Here is a 14,904-nt window from a genome sequence, read left to right as displayed (position 1 = left end):
TGACAAAGCTGATGAAATGAATTTTCCCTCCAGTAACCTTAACACATAGCCAGCTCCCATAAGCTACCCTACATGAACATCTCACCATAAACCCTTATCTACACATCTACTTGAACAGAGGTGTATTTGACAAGTCACTGTTTCAACTCACTTCACGGTTTTTGTTTCTGACTTCTTACTCTACCAGGAAGAGGAACATTCTTATCTTTGAAAATGACAGTACTGTGTCCAGTTTTGGGCCCCTCACTGCAAGAAAGACATCAAGGCCCTGGAACGTGTTCCACCAACAAAGCTGGTGAGGGGTCTGGAGCACAGGCCTTATGAGGAGAGGCTGAAGGAGCTGGGAATGTTCAGCCTGGAGAAGAAGAGGCTCAGGAGCAACCTTATTGCTCTCAATAACTACCTGAACGGAGACTGTAGTGAGCTGGAGGTCGGCCTCTTCTCTCGTGTCATTAGTGATAGGACAAGAGGGAATGGTTTCAAGCTGCGCCAGGGGAGATTCAGGCTGGACATTAGGAAGTATTACTTCTCAGAAAGGGTGGTCAGGCACTGGAATGGACTGCCCAGGGACATGGTGGAGTCACTGACCCTGGGGGTATTCAAGGAAAGACTAGATGTTGTGTTGAGGGACATGGTTTAGTGGGAGCTATTGGTAATAGGTGAATGGTTGGACTGGATTAATAATAATTAATAATTATGATCATTCATAATTCACCAAATGAAAGTCCTCTCCCACATGCCCTTGGGAGCTCGTCTTCTGGAGACTTCCTGAATCAGAAAATCACAGGATCACTGAAAGGATGAGGTAGGAAGGGATGTCTAGAGGTCACCTAGTCAATCCCCATTCAAGCAGGACCACCTAGAGCAGGTTGCCCAGCACCAGTTAGCACAGTGAACTTAGAAGGCAAGGACACCTTAAGATTTTTCCAAGACTAAGGGGATATACTTTCCATCTATTCTCACTGCCCTTTCTGACACAGTCTGCAAAATATGACACTAAAAGGCATGAACAGTCCATATGTACATCAACACATTCACTGTTCAAGGCTGCGAGTTTGCAACTTGTGGCAGGATCTTCATGGAGAACCCCAGTGAGCTCAATGTTACGCCTTGCTCTAACTAAATAAGAAGGCTTAGATGATGTTATCTAACATGCTAAAAGGCATCTCAAATTCTTCTTTCAGTCCTGCACCATCTTTCTTGCCCACTTTTCTTCTCCATGCTCAGAAGTATTTATCTAATTCTTCAACCCCCACACAGTTACAGCCCCTTCTCAGAGCAGTCAGTCATCCCCAGGCTGGCATCTCAGGTGAGACGATGTTTAACCCAGAGCAGATACATTGCAGCCCCCCCAGCAGAGTATTAGTTTAATTACTATGTTCATTAGTAGGGTCTACCATCTTCTTCATGCAAAACAAGTTACTGGAATCTCAGCAAAATGACCCCAAGACCAGCCAAATTCGTAAGTGTTATTCGTAATTATTTGCAGCACACCTCTTTTCTTAAGAGCAGGTGAGAAACTCTGAAGTGTAGAGAGGGCACTGACTGCTGCTGCAGACATCACTGTCTCAGAGCAGCTCTGAGACCACAAAGTAACCTGAATGTCCCAGAGGTGCCACAAAGCAGTTGTTTTACCACCTCCAGTAAGGGCTTGGCAGCGATTGTCACTGTTGTGTAAGAGATAAGAAGATGATAATGCAGTCTGTTCCACTCCCAGATGGAAAGAAACTGCTTGTACAGCTATCTTTCAAATTAAACATCCTGTAAGCAAGTTCTAGCTAGGGACTTTGTCCTCGCCTCTTCTGTCTTTAAAGCCTGGAATAAAGTATATCTCAAAGTACACTCAAAGTGTGAACCATCGCTGTAACCAGCAACATTTGCTCAAACAGTTCTCCACTAGTGATGGCAGCCTTCTGTGGATGGGAAGAGCCATATCTCTGCAGTGAGCTGGTTGGTAGACATGACCCATCAGCCCCATCAAAGAAATGCATGTAGCACTTGTATGAGATTGCTTTTATCAATGCAGCCTATGTGTTGAAATGGCTTTTCTGTACAATACAGGAACTTTGATCTCCTGATTCCCAGTCCTGTGCCTTAACCACAAAGGAAGCTTGAAAAGCTCCCACAGACTTCTCCTCTTCTGGTCATGCCCATGCACGGGTTTCTTAACACCACTGCAAACTGTCTGGGCTTAAGCAAGGCCATCTTGAATTTGGATCTGTGCACGGCACACTGGAAAGATAAGTAACCTGGCCCAAAGATAAGACCTCTGCCCCAACCACACAAGGTTATCCCTGAGATGGAGCCTAGAGGAGAGCAGATATTTTGCAAGACATTCACAGTCTCAGGGGGTTGTTAATGAGGAATCACAGGAAGGAATCAAGGGCAGGGACATGGTAGAGGCACTCACTCTCCCATGTTCCTTTCTTTCCCATCTCCATCTTACTGGGCCAGTGCAGTTGGTAGCCAGTCCACATTATGCACCAGAATTAGGAAGTGATTTCATTGAAAAACAACCAAGAGAAGCCTTGGGGCAGAGGATTTCAATGCAGAAGTGATTCTTCAATTGAATATATATGTGTGTGTGTGTGTGTGTGTGTGTGTGTGTGTGTGATGGCTTAACCATCAACTGCTTCCAGAGCTGCTTGGAGGACTGCCATGTGCTGCTTCGTTGCTCCACCATTAATTTTCGACCCCAAGGCTGATAGGTGTATCCACACCGCTGTCTGAAATAGAGCTGGCAGCAGAGGGTCATAACAGCTAATTTATATGTGAGCAGCTATATTGTGAGACCATAAAACACAAGCGCAGATGCAAGAAGGGCACAGGAAGACTCCTGAAGCATTGAACTGCAGCACATCTGGATCTTCTACTGAAGGATAAATCAGCAAGCCCAGATCATAGAATGATAGAATGCAGACAGGCAGAGATGTACAGGCAGAAGAGATAGCACCTGGTTGAAGACAACGTTACGGAAGAATAGAAGATCTGTCCAGCCAGTGCAGGTCTGCTCCTGAATAAAGCTTCAGTTTCTTCACTTAAAGCGTATCCGATGGGGATTTCAAGGTTTTTGTCCACAGTACTTTTGGATGTCTCAAGGCACTTTGGTTAGAATAGAGTACCATTACTACGTCTGTTCTACTCACCAGAAAAGTATCTCAAAGATAAAGAATAAAGCATTATAGGAATAATAAGCTGTAAGGATTCAATAAATCAGTTTGGGCTTTACTGGGGTAGATCAAGTATTGCTAGATCATCATCACCAAGAGACACCTAACAAGCCTAAATTCATGATCTGCTAAGACTGGGTGTTTGGGTGGAAAACTCTCTTACGGTTAAAAGTGGTGATAATGAGTTGCCTGGTGTTTCTACTGTAAGAAACCTATTTCTTCCAGACCTGCTATGGATAACAATGAAGAATGGTTGTTTCCTTTTTTATCCCAAGGTTTTACACACTGAAAGATTCATCCTGGTGCTTTTATCCAGAGTTTCTGCATCAGAGATTCCCACTCTTCAACCTCTCCTTCATGTTTTCCAACTCTGCCAGAGGTTTGCTTTCCTCTGTGCTTCCTCCAGAGATGATGTTGGTGTCTTAGGAATACTGAAGAGTATTCCAGCCAAAGCTTTTTTTATCTATCAGTTTAAAATAGACATTATGACTCTAATTAGCAACTGAAGTCCTTGGAAATATACTTGTTCTTTTTGAAACTGCTTCTCACTGCTGAGTTGTTTGGTCTGAGGTCCTCAAATCCTCAAATCCTTTTCTCTGCTAGTATTGCCTAAGCAAGAAACTCATCTGAGGCATGGCCCTGAACTGCAGATAAAGGATTACGCATAGTCAGGACATCTTTGAGAAGCTGCAGGCCACATCTTCATTTACAGACGTCAGGAATCCAGAGTAGTCAGTGTTTCATAGATGACGTCTCTGCCACAGAGGCCAAACATATCAGAACAAAATCATCACTTGAAATTATGGAAAGAACTGACTCGAACAGATCAGCTTCTGGAGCTAAAGAGCGTAGTGGTGAAACGCTTTACAAGGAGAAATAAATTCCAATGTGCATCTTCTAGGTAGACAAATCACAGCTTCGTCTACTTGGTCATTCTTTTATTTCTCCCTTTTTGGATCGTCAGATCACTGAATCCTGGTTTTGGAGGAAAAAAAGCAAGGCTTATCACCAGTGTTGAGTATCTGACATCAACCCGCTTACAGAACAGACCCTTGGATCCTGCTGTTGGATTTCCTATTATATCATATGCACCACTCCACACCCTGCAGATGAAATGGTGAAGATGCTGCTGCTGAAACCTTTCTCAGGGCATGACGTGAGCACACAGCACCCCAGCTCATCAGAGAGAGCTGGTCATGAATTACCACAGCCAGAAAACAATGGAGATAGTGATGCTCCATGTTCCTGGGAACTCCTGTGCCACAGTATGGCTCTCTGGGCATCAGATGACTAAACACAGAACTGATGAGCTTGCAGGTATGCCATCAGTAGTGGGACAGACAGGTAAATCAGCAGACTCTTCCACAAGCTTATAATCAGTCTGTGTGTCATTATTCAGCTGCTGTTTTTACCATCTAGGATGTTTTCAGCGGAGGTGGGTGTCTACATACGCTGACCTGAACATTTCTTTGACTAACATAATGGTTAGGTACAAATGCCACATGTAAAAGCAGCAAAATTATGCTTCCTACAGCTCTGCGAGGGGGCTCGGTGATGTCCTGTCTATACCCACAGGCAGTTCAGCAGCCATGAAGTGGTTTTAGAAGAATCAAGAACTCACACAGGAAGCAAAGTAAATTGGAATATGAGAAGAGATTTATCTTTTAGTCTCCCGCAGTTTCCTGATGATACTGCTTTATAATAAATCCAACTGCCTTCCGGCTCTTTGGTTTTATAGGGAAACAACACACAGAGGGGAAAAGAAGACTTCACACTCCAATCACCTGTTACAAAGCGGTTTCTTTTCCCTCTCAGGCATCTATATCTAAAAGCTGAGTAAAAGTAACTCCCTTGTTTTGACTACTTGAAATAAGGACTTTCAAGAGGAAAAACTGGCTGCTCAGAAATGCTTTGAGTTGGGCCACAGGTGACAAGCATTGCGAAAGCTTTTGGGACTCTTAGATTAGGATGGGAAAGCAAAGAAGGAAGCTTAAAAATCTTCCTTTACTCCTCCACAAATTACCAGTGTGAGCTGCCATCTTACAAAAAAGTATTTACTTTTTTTTTTCTTTTTGGGGGGGAAGAAAAGCTCTGACATTTGTGGTGTGGGTTTTTTGGTTTCTTTTTCTCCCCCTGTAAGTTACAAAACTTCAGTGTTTCATAGTAGCTCATATGCTTCTGAAATGAGTCTTGAATTCAAGAATGGCAGTTGAATGCAGCCTCAGTCCTTGGGTCTGTGACATTTAGACACAGCTTAGCCATCACCATCTCCTGAAAGGAGGGCTACAGTATCTCTTTGATCAAGCTGGACGCCTGAAGGGCTCCTGACTTTCCATGGCAAAGGACATCAGACAACCACATGAGCACTGCCGTACCAGATTCTCTCACCACTCTACCTCAGGAGATTCAGGAGAAATTCAATTCAGCAGCAAAGGTAAAAGAGGTTGCTTAATGTTTTGAGGACATGCTGGTTTTTAAGGCTCAGAAAAGGCTCAGCTTTTTCCATCAGCAAAGAAAACATGGAGAAGAGTACACAGGTCTGGGTTCTGGAATCACCACCAAGACAGGGGATCAGGACAGGAGCAGCCACCACAAGAGAACTTCAGCACTAAATAGAGTTCTTCAAAGCTGACAAATTTCAAAGCTCGGTGCATTTTAACAACAAATTGTTTCGCCTCTATTTTGAAACATCAAGTATGGCTCAGGAAAAGTGATTACATGATCACTGTTTGTATTTAAATTTATACAAGTTGGAACAGGAGCTGTATAGAGGTGCTAAAGAATCAAGACTTGGTTTTAGACGGTTAAATATTTGCATGTAGCTATCCTAATAATTAGTAAAGGAAAGGTTACCACTACCTTCTACTAGCTTTGAAGGTAAAATACTATTGATATGGCACAACTAACTTTTTTTTTTCCTACTCTGAAAATCTAGTGCACTCACACCATACTGCCTGAATGCCTCTTGACTTCAACAAGTTATTCAAATATTTCAACTCTGGTCATACTCTTCTACTTGAAGGTACTTGAAGAAATCCATCTCCTGCACTTCTTGAAAAGCAATTTTTTCCCAGGTGTGCAAGAACAAATTTCCCATTGCAGACAACAGCAGCATTAGAATCACAGAATTGCTCACTGAATTGGAGAAGATCTTCAAGATCATAAGAGTCCAACTATGACCTAAGCATCCTACCCTAACAACCCTCCACTAAACAATGTCCCTGAGCACCACATCCAAATGGTTTTTAAACACATCCAGGGATGGTGACTCAAACACCTCCCTGGGGAGCCTATTCCAGTGCTTAACAGCCCTTTCTGCAAAGAAGTTGCTCCTGATATCCAACCTAAACTTACCCTGGCACAACTTGAGGCCATTTCCCCTCATCCTGTCACCTGTCACCAGTGAGAAGAGACCAGCCCCACTCTCACTGTAAGCACCTTTCAGGTACTGGAAGAGAGCAATAACGTCTCCCCTCAGCCTCCTTTTCCTCACACTCAACAGCCCCAGTTCCCTCAGCCTCTCCTCATAGGACATATTCTCCAAGCCCTTCACAAGCCTCGTTGCTTAGGAACTGCATAAGCAAAGTGTCCATAATCACTGCCGTTACCATGTCGTGCAGACTTACTCTGAGTTTACTCTATTTCCCTACTACTATTGGCGTATATTGGTTGTACGGCAGCATATGACCAACAAATGTGAACGGCAGGAAAATTTCTTAGTTGAGCTGAAGTAATGCTCATTGCACTGAACAGCTGGATGACCACAAAAAACACATACTACTTTTTTCTTTTCCTGTGGCAGAGTTTTTATTTGGAGAGAAATTATAACTTTTGCATTTACATGGCACAAATTATATACAGTACACTTTCCATGATAAGAATTATGATGCTTCACAGAAAGGTATCAAATTTGAGATAAATAATGCGTAAGCTAAAATATACAAACCAGGGGTGGAGGTGAAACTATTGGCCATTTTTATTATCTATAGAAGAATTTCAAGGAATAACGTTAATTCAAGGTTCAAAAAATTTTAACAAACTTCTAGTAAAGTTAATTGAAATATTTATAATTCCATTCAGTTGTTGCACAGTATTTCCAATATACAATCAAGAAGATGCACAGAACACAACACAATATGAAAAAACCTACTGCACCCACAAATTAAAGGTTTCGCTGCCTTTTGGATGCTGCACTACCTTATTTATATAAACATTTACAACACTTCAGTAAACACAAAGGTTCTAAATGTAGTGCAGCATTATGGGGGCCGCTTTCAGCTCCTGAAATAAATGTTAAATGCCCATATACTGTGCCATTTATTCTAAGCTGATGGTTTAAGCCGTCACCCTTAATTCCTACCATGTGTAGCAAACGCTCTTTCCCAGCTTTCAGAAGATTACCATTCTTCTGACTACACACTCTATACTCTGAGCCTTACCCCATCCTTGGCTTCGTTGTCATTTTGGCATTTTGCCTCAGTGCTTGTAACAGCTATCCCTTACGTCATTTCTGTTTTAATGCCCTGTTAAGTAGTCCTGTGTAGAATCTGAAGCAAAAGAATCTGCATCTTCATTATCAGAATCATCACTACTGTCATCAGCAGCTGGCTCCCCTGTCAGTGCTATCCGGGCGTAATCATCAGTGTCTATAGACTTGCAGAAATGAATGGCGTATTTCAGTTTTTCCTCTAGCACTTGCTTACAAGAATACCTGGGTAGCTTCAGGAGAAAAAAGCAAGTGTATGACTCGGGAAGGAAATGGTCCGGAGGATTGTATTTATCCAATACCTGTCAAAAACAAAGAACACAATATTTTCTTATCTACTGTACAAACCACACATAAATATTGACGTGATACTGGTGAATTTTTCTTAAAAGAAACAGTGAAAGCACCAAATTCATCTTCCCTCTACTAAGCACATAACAACATACGCAGAAACCTTCTTGATGATAAACATGTGATTGGGAACAATCTAAGATAGATTCTGTAGTTTTGAAAATTCCAAAACATGAATTGAACACCGTGGGTTTTGAATTTAGCTGAAATGGGTGCTGAGCTGAATGAAGTACTGAACAAAAGCAGAAAAAGAACTTGATGATGGGCAGTGGAAAATAATTAACATCTAAAGAAGCAAATAGCTGGGAATCAAAAAGAGTAGCCAGTTGCCCAAATTAAAACAAGAAAATAAATAGAAAGAAACATGAATGTTTTACATCTTCATTGATCTGTCGAATCTACAATAGAGTTTCACATCAGTAATAAAATTGGCCTGTTCTCCTGTTCTATCACTGCACTGGTTTTGGCTGGTACAGAGTTAATTTTCTTCACAGTGGCCAGTATGGTGCTGTGTTCTGGATTCACAATGCAAACAGTGTTGGTAACACACCAATGTTTTAATTCTTGCTGAGCAGTGCTTACATGGAGTCAAAGTCTTTTGCTGTTTCTCCTGTCGCCCTGCCAGCACAGAGGCTGTGGGTGCACAAGGTGGGAGGGAGCACAAGCAGGACAGTTGATCTCAAACTGACCAAAGGAATGTTCCAGACAACAGGACATTATGGTCAGCAAAAAAAAGCTCAAGGGGAAAGTTTGCTGGGGCTGCCATTGCTCAGGGGCTGGCTGGGTATCGGTCAGATGGTGGCAAGAAGTTCTGCTTTTCTTCAGTTTCCTCCCTTCCTCACCTTCATCACCCAGCAATTTATTAAGCAGGAGCTGTCAACATTTTTTTGCTGTTCCGATTCTCTCCCCACCACTCCACCAGCAGGGCTGGAGCAAGCAAATGGCTGCGTGGTGCTCAGCTGCCTAGCAGGGTTAGATCACAGCAATCATGCTGTTTCTCTCTCACAGCTAGCTATACAAAATAAAATCCCTTACCTGAATAACAAAGTCCCTCCCTCTAAAATCTGCAATAGTCCTGGGCAGCCTTGTTCTGCCCCATACAAAACGTAGAAAGAGGGAGCGCTCTGTATTGGAGAATGACTCCATCACTTCCCAGAACCACTGTATCAATGAAGCAGTTGGTTCGATGCCTTTGTATGTTGCTACAGACTTCAGAAGATGAAGCGGAATATCTGGGCTTCCACATACCTGCAAAATAAAATACAATGAGAAGCTGCAAAAGTGTGACCAAATCATTTGCAGGTGATTTGTTTCCCTCCCATTCTCTTGAAATATTCAATCAGCTTTTACACTGACAAAACGCACATTCAGATATTTGAAGTGCTGCGCAGAGACTCCTATTACAGTGATACTAAATAGACATCTGCCCCTCAGGGGACAATAATGAACCTTCTTTCATCTTCCTGAATCACACAAAGCATTAAACAATTGACCTGGGAGGAATACAGGTCTTGTTATCTTTCACCAAATTGCACTAAGAACTCGGTAGGCCCCAGGGTTGGCTTTTCTTGGTTGTCTGGTGAGGTTTTTTTGGGGGGGAGGATGGGGTACTTCTGGGATAGATGTCATTTTTCTTTTTTATCTCCACAAGTCATTCATTACATCACTGCTCAGCTATATAGAAAATAACCTTCGGAACACTAAGAGAACAATTACACTTTTTCTAGTATTTTCTTGAGCAAAGTATTTGCAATTACAAGCGAGCATTGTAAACAGCATTGCAACATGTGGGGTTTGTTATTCAAATCGAGATTAATAAGACATAAGTGAAGAACACAACTCAGTTTTGACAGAGGTAGCAAAACAGAAATTGATACCATAGTTTCCAGTTCATATCCTGTAAAGAGTGAAAGCAGAGGAACTGGAACAACACGGGCCATCCCCTCACGAACTGCTGCCACTTGTTCATCAAATTCATGAAGTCTGCAGAGACAAATATCCAGAATTTATGTGAATGCCATTTCTAGTAATTATTTGAACTAATAACTATTGTAATATTTAGGAACCGTTACGCTTTCTCCTTAAGTCTCCAGCTATGTTCCAAGGAACACTTATCATACAAGATGCCTGAACTGTACCAGTTTATCAAATGATCCATACTGCACAGCACATATCCCACTGTATATATCTCACTTTATGGCACTTTACTGCCAGTATTATTTATGTACTGTGCCTGGCAAGAATAGACCAATACTCCATATTGAAACACCGTGCTCTTGGGAAAAGATCTGTGCCCTCAAACAATCCTAACACTAGACAGGCATTATGGTAAAAGAAAAATGGATTTCACATAAAACATGATGTCTGAGGAATGGATATGCCATCTTCTCAGACAGTGATAGATGTTGCCACACATGATTTGTATTTTACCTTTTTTTTTTTTCCCTGTCAAGTTAATTTTTAAGACACTGAGCTCTGCAAAGCAGAGTTTCACATCACTGCCACGTCCTGCCTTCAAGGCTTGTCATCACCAAAATAAACAAAGATCTCAAGACATTTTTTCACTCCCGCATTCACATTTTCACATGGATTCTGTTCAGATGCCAGATTTACTCTCAAGAGATTCATTTTAATTAATTAAAATGTTTTTAATTAATTAATTAAAAACTTTGGTATTTAAATGTTTTTTCCCAAAAGATTTCTAACTGCATCCTCTGAGAATAGCCAGAATTTTGAACAGAACAAAAGCATTTCTTCAAGGTAATGTAATTCCTTAGGATCCATTTGACATTTTATGTAGACCTATAATTTATCCATCACAAATGATCCTCATGCCTACTGTCAAAAACAGCTTCAGGTACTGGCTCATAACCACTTATAGAAAAAATGAATAAATAAAATAGGAAATCAAGGTCTATAATTCACAGAGTTGTTGGCAGATACTGCACTGCAAATTAATAAGCACATGGTGATGAAACAATCTTGCACAAGCATCCTCTAAAACAGATGACTATGGTGAAGAGAATAAAACAACTATGAATCATTTTGTTTTGCCAAAATTATCTATCTTCTTAGTTTAATAGGCACGATAGCTATTAGGCTCACTGTTTCCCATAACAAGATGCCTGAAGTTCAATATACTGGTCTAGATTAGATATCTGGGTATCTAAGTAACCAAAGGCCCATTTTCACAAACATTGAACAACTACTTCTCACAGAGTTTAGTGCAAAGATCAGCTTTTGGCATCTATGGATGAATTTTGTTGTCTGCACATACAGGTCAGGCTTACCCGGCCATCCAGGGTATAAAAGTTTTGTTTTGCATATTGCATCTTACATGAGAACAGGAAAACCATTCAGCTGGGACTACTCTTATTATCTTAGTGGTCTTTTCAAGCTTTAATGATTCAATGATTCAATTGATGGTATTTAACAAAAAAAAACATAAAAAACCCCTGTGAGAGCAGTAGTACTGAAAGTGCTGTTCACAAAGAGCTAAATGATCAAAATACAAAAGAGAATGCACACAAGGTAATGCTTCAGTCCTACTACTTTTAAATGAAATGCTTTTTCATTTAACAATTTGAATGACTTATTAAACAAACCTGTAGTTTATTGCCAGCCTCACATATTCAGCTCTGTTATCCAGTGTAATATGAGTGTACTTGGAACTCAGCTGAATATCTTGACCGCTTGCATTAGGCACAGTGAATGGAAGGCTCATAGCTTCGAACTCTTCTGATGTAGCTTCATTGTCTCGAATGTACATAAGCCCAGGAATAAAATCTTTATCAACCTTTTAAAAAAATACGTCTGAGTTAAAGTCAGCTTATTAGCACCTTACAACATTGCGTCCTTCCTACAAAAAGTGTGACATCGTGCACCAGCCAACAAAAGCACTGTGACAAATGTCTGACCGTAACTCATTTAAGTGAATTCTGAAACAGCAAAATGGCTTGGTATATTACATGAAATTTCATTATGCTGAAGTGTTGAAAGGTGCGCGTGTTATGGATTTCAAACCATTCAGGAAAGATTTGCCAAGAAACTGTATTATATAAGAAAATGGGTTTAAAGCTTAAAAACGAGATCAACTCTGCAAAATCCAATGGTTGTTTTGGTACAAAAGAAATCTCCTTACTGACATGAAAAGACCCAGTACTTTTACAGTAAGCACATTTCCAGATGACAGTAGCTGAAAACGAACTCACCTTTGTAACAAAGATCTACCTCTTCAGTAAGCAGAAAGTTAGTGATTTCTCAGTACGTTGGCTCAAACTATTTTCTGCAGTAGTTTGAACTCATTTTCAGACACCAACAACTATGGAAACATTTACTGGCAAGAGTTTGACTAGAAACATTTATCTAGTCAAACCTACAAGTGGATTTGAGAATGCTCTCAAATTCAAAGAGGTTATTTAACTACTTCTGAAAGAGTTAAGTTTACAGCTTTAACAGAGAGTACAAGTGATCCTTACATATTGGCTCAGAAATGTGAAAGGTCAGGCAAAACACTACAAATATGCACAGCAGGGAAGCCAATCACCAGAGAACTGTTTATGTTAGAGTCTGCGTGTCTTCTGCAAGTTATAACCTACGAAGAAACAGCGCACTTACCTCACTGAGATCAGCAATTGTTAGGTTCATTCCTGCAAGCTGTTTCCACACTGGTTCAGCGAGGTTGAGGCTCAGAGGGCTGCCAGTCCGGATAGCAATACCCAGAAGTACACCTGTAAGTTTAAATAAGGGTGGGGAAGTTTGTATTTGTTTGTTTGTTTTTTTAATAGATTCCTAATATTCTGAACACGTAACGCAAGTAGAATGTCACAGTGTTGCTAATTACCCAAGAAACGGAACATGTTCATATGCAAGAGAGACTTGGCAGCAGGATTTAATAGGAAACAATCTCTGTTTGCTCCAGATTCATCTCTTCCATTTGGTGTCACGATTAACAGAGGGGTCAGCCCATTCTGAAGCTCCTCGCACATTTCTGCTATTGATTCGCTGTAACCTCCACCGCAATCATCCACAGATTCACCTTGGAGAAGAAAAGAGGCTCAAAATTATACATTCTTTAAAAAATGTTTACAAACGAAGTCTTGAAATGAACTGGATTTCCTTCCACGTGGATAACTGTATAAGCAAAAGTTTACTAAAAGCTACACCTGTTCTGAAAACACCTGAAGTTTTCCTTTGTATTTGGACTTTTCCAGTTTCTTGGAAACATTATTATTTCAGAAGATTATCAACAACATACCAGAGTTTCAAGAATATTCTATTGATAGAGCTTAATGACCACTTTTGTTTTAAACACTTGTCAAAATAAAACAAAAGAGATGACAAAGAGAGTCAAACCAACGTGACTCCTGTGTGTTATTTTAAAGTAGATGTATTCTATGTATTGTACATACAGTAGATACAGTGCAGCCTCAATCTACATTGTATTTCATCAAAAAATTCAAAGAGACGAGCAAATTGTGAAAAGAATGATGAAAGTAGGAACAGCCAGTCTGAATTATTTTTGGATTCTGACAACTGAGAAATAGGTTTCAGTTTTGCAAATACCCTCCATAAGTAAAAGAGTTGCCTTCGAAATTTGAGGACAATTACAACCCCTTTTCCACTAATCTTAAGGATTGTTGGAAAGATTTTGGTTGTTTTTGTTGATTTTTAAATTATTTTAAAAGGCTTTATTATTGCTAACATTTTAAGCATAATCCTCTGCCTACATGCTGTTTTACTGTATCCCTTCCTTTCCTCAGATCCTTCAAAAACAGAAGAGAGTCAGAAAAGATAGGAACAAAATTCTTGAGGCAAAGATGGTATGAAACAAAGAATTCTCTTACCAACAAACTTGACTTTCCAAACACGATGAGGAAGCAGAAGGCTATCAGGGCTGAAAGAGCTCATTTTAGCACACATCTGTCCAAAAACTGACTTTGTACCATCCGGCCCTGCCAGCCCACCTTTACTCCTAGAACGCTTTACCTGTCAATTAAATGCATGATAATAGTCACTACAAGAATGCATATGAGCCAGCATCCCTGTCCAGATCAGAGATTAGATTAATATTTATAACATTAGTGTGTTTAGTGAAACATTTGTAAAGGTCTACCTTGTATTTTGTGTACATATATATTACAAAGTAAGAACCAAGCTTCAAATTACAGCACTGCAGTATTTTTCATTACTATTTCATATCTAATCAACCCTGGACATAGATGTTGCAGATTCTTATTACTACTTTAAAAGAAGGCAAAAGAATTTAATATCTGTAGCTATTAGGAGAACTATTAAAGAATGGCTGAGGTTAGAAGGGACCTCTATAGGCCCCCTGCCCCAGACCCTGCTCCAGCAGAGCCACCCAGACCAGTGTCCAGTGCCATGGCCAGGCAGCTCTTGGAGATCTTCAAGGAGGAGACCCCACAGCCTCTGGGCAGCCTGTGCCAGTGCTCCATCACCTGCACAGCACAGAAGTGCTCCTGGTGTTCAGAGGGAACCTCCTGTGCTCCAGTTAGTGCCTATCGCCTCCTGTCCTGGGCACTAAGAGCTTACTTTGCTCCACGCTCTTTCCAGCCTCTGTTCATGTGTATTATACTCATTGATAAGATATTCTGAGCCTTTTTTTTCCAGGCTGAACAGTCCCAGATCTCAGCCTTTCCACCTAAGAGAGTGGGAAGACCTAGGGCAGCCTCTACCCTAGGTCTGTGTGTGGGCCTTCTCCCTCCTCATGTGCAGGACTTCACACTTCTCTTAGTCGAACCTCATGAGAATCCCATCAGCCCACTTCTCCAGTGCACTAAGGTCCCTAAGACCTCTCTGGCCTATCAGTCACTCCTTCCATAATTATCCTCAGCAAGTTTTGTTGCTGACATACACTCTACCCTATATTCCAGA

General features: G+C 40.9%; 1 protein-coding gene across 5 annotated transcripts in view; it reads right to left on the bottom strand.

The window, feature by feature from the left end:
• Positions 1 to 6,951: 6,951 nt before the first annotated feature.
• HERC2 (HECT and RLD domain containing E3 ubiquitin protein ligase 2) overlaps positions 6,952 to 14,904 on the bottom strand; it is a 95,716-nt gene continuing 87,763 nt past the window's right edge. For 2 of the 5 annotated variants that reach the window (XM_015851109.1, XM_015851104.1), the window contains exons 87-93: positions 13,854 to 13,995; positions 12,851 to 13,045; positions 12,625 to 12,737; positions 11,613 to 11,803; positions 9,885 to 9,990; positions 9,043 to 9,255; positions 6,964 to 7,958 (exon numbers count right to left, since the gene is read on the bottom strand). In XM_015851109.1, coding sequence (XP_015706595.1) covers positions 7,686 to 7,958; positions 9,043 to 9,255; positions 9,885 to 9,990; positions 11,613 to 11,803; positions 12,625 to 12,737; positions 12,851 to 13,045; positions 13,854 to 13,995 — 1,233 coding nt within the window. In that variant the 3' untranslated portion in view covers positions 6,964 to 7,685. Of the gene's footprint in view, positions 7,959 to 9,042; positions 9,256 to 9,884; positions 9,991 to 11,612; positions 11,804 to 12,624; positions 12,738 to 12,850; positions 13,046 to 13,853; positions 13,996 to 14,904 lie in introns of all 5 variants that reach the window. The other 3 variants (XM_015851125.1, XM_015851117.1, XM_015851096.1) reach the window with 2 other exon arrangements.

Source organism: Coturnix japonica, chromosome 1 (assembly GCF_001577835.2).
Source record: "Coturnix japonica isolate 7356 chromosome 1, Coturnix japonica 2.1, whole genome shotgun sequence".
In the NCBI taxonomy this organism is placed as follows: domain Eukaryota; kingdom Metazoa; phylum Chordata; class Aves; order Galliformes; family Phasianidae; genus Coturnix; species Coturnix japonica.
The sequence above is the reverse complement of the archived record's forward strand: the minus strand, read 5'-3'. Positions and strand labels throughout refer to the sequence as shown.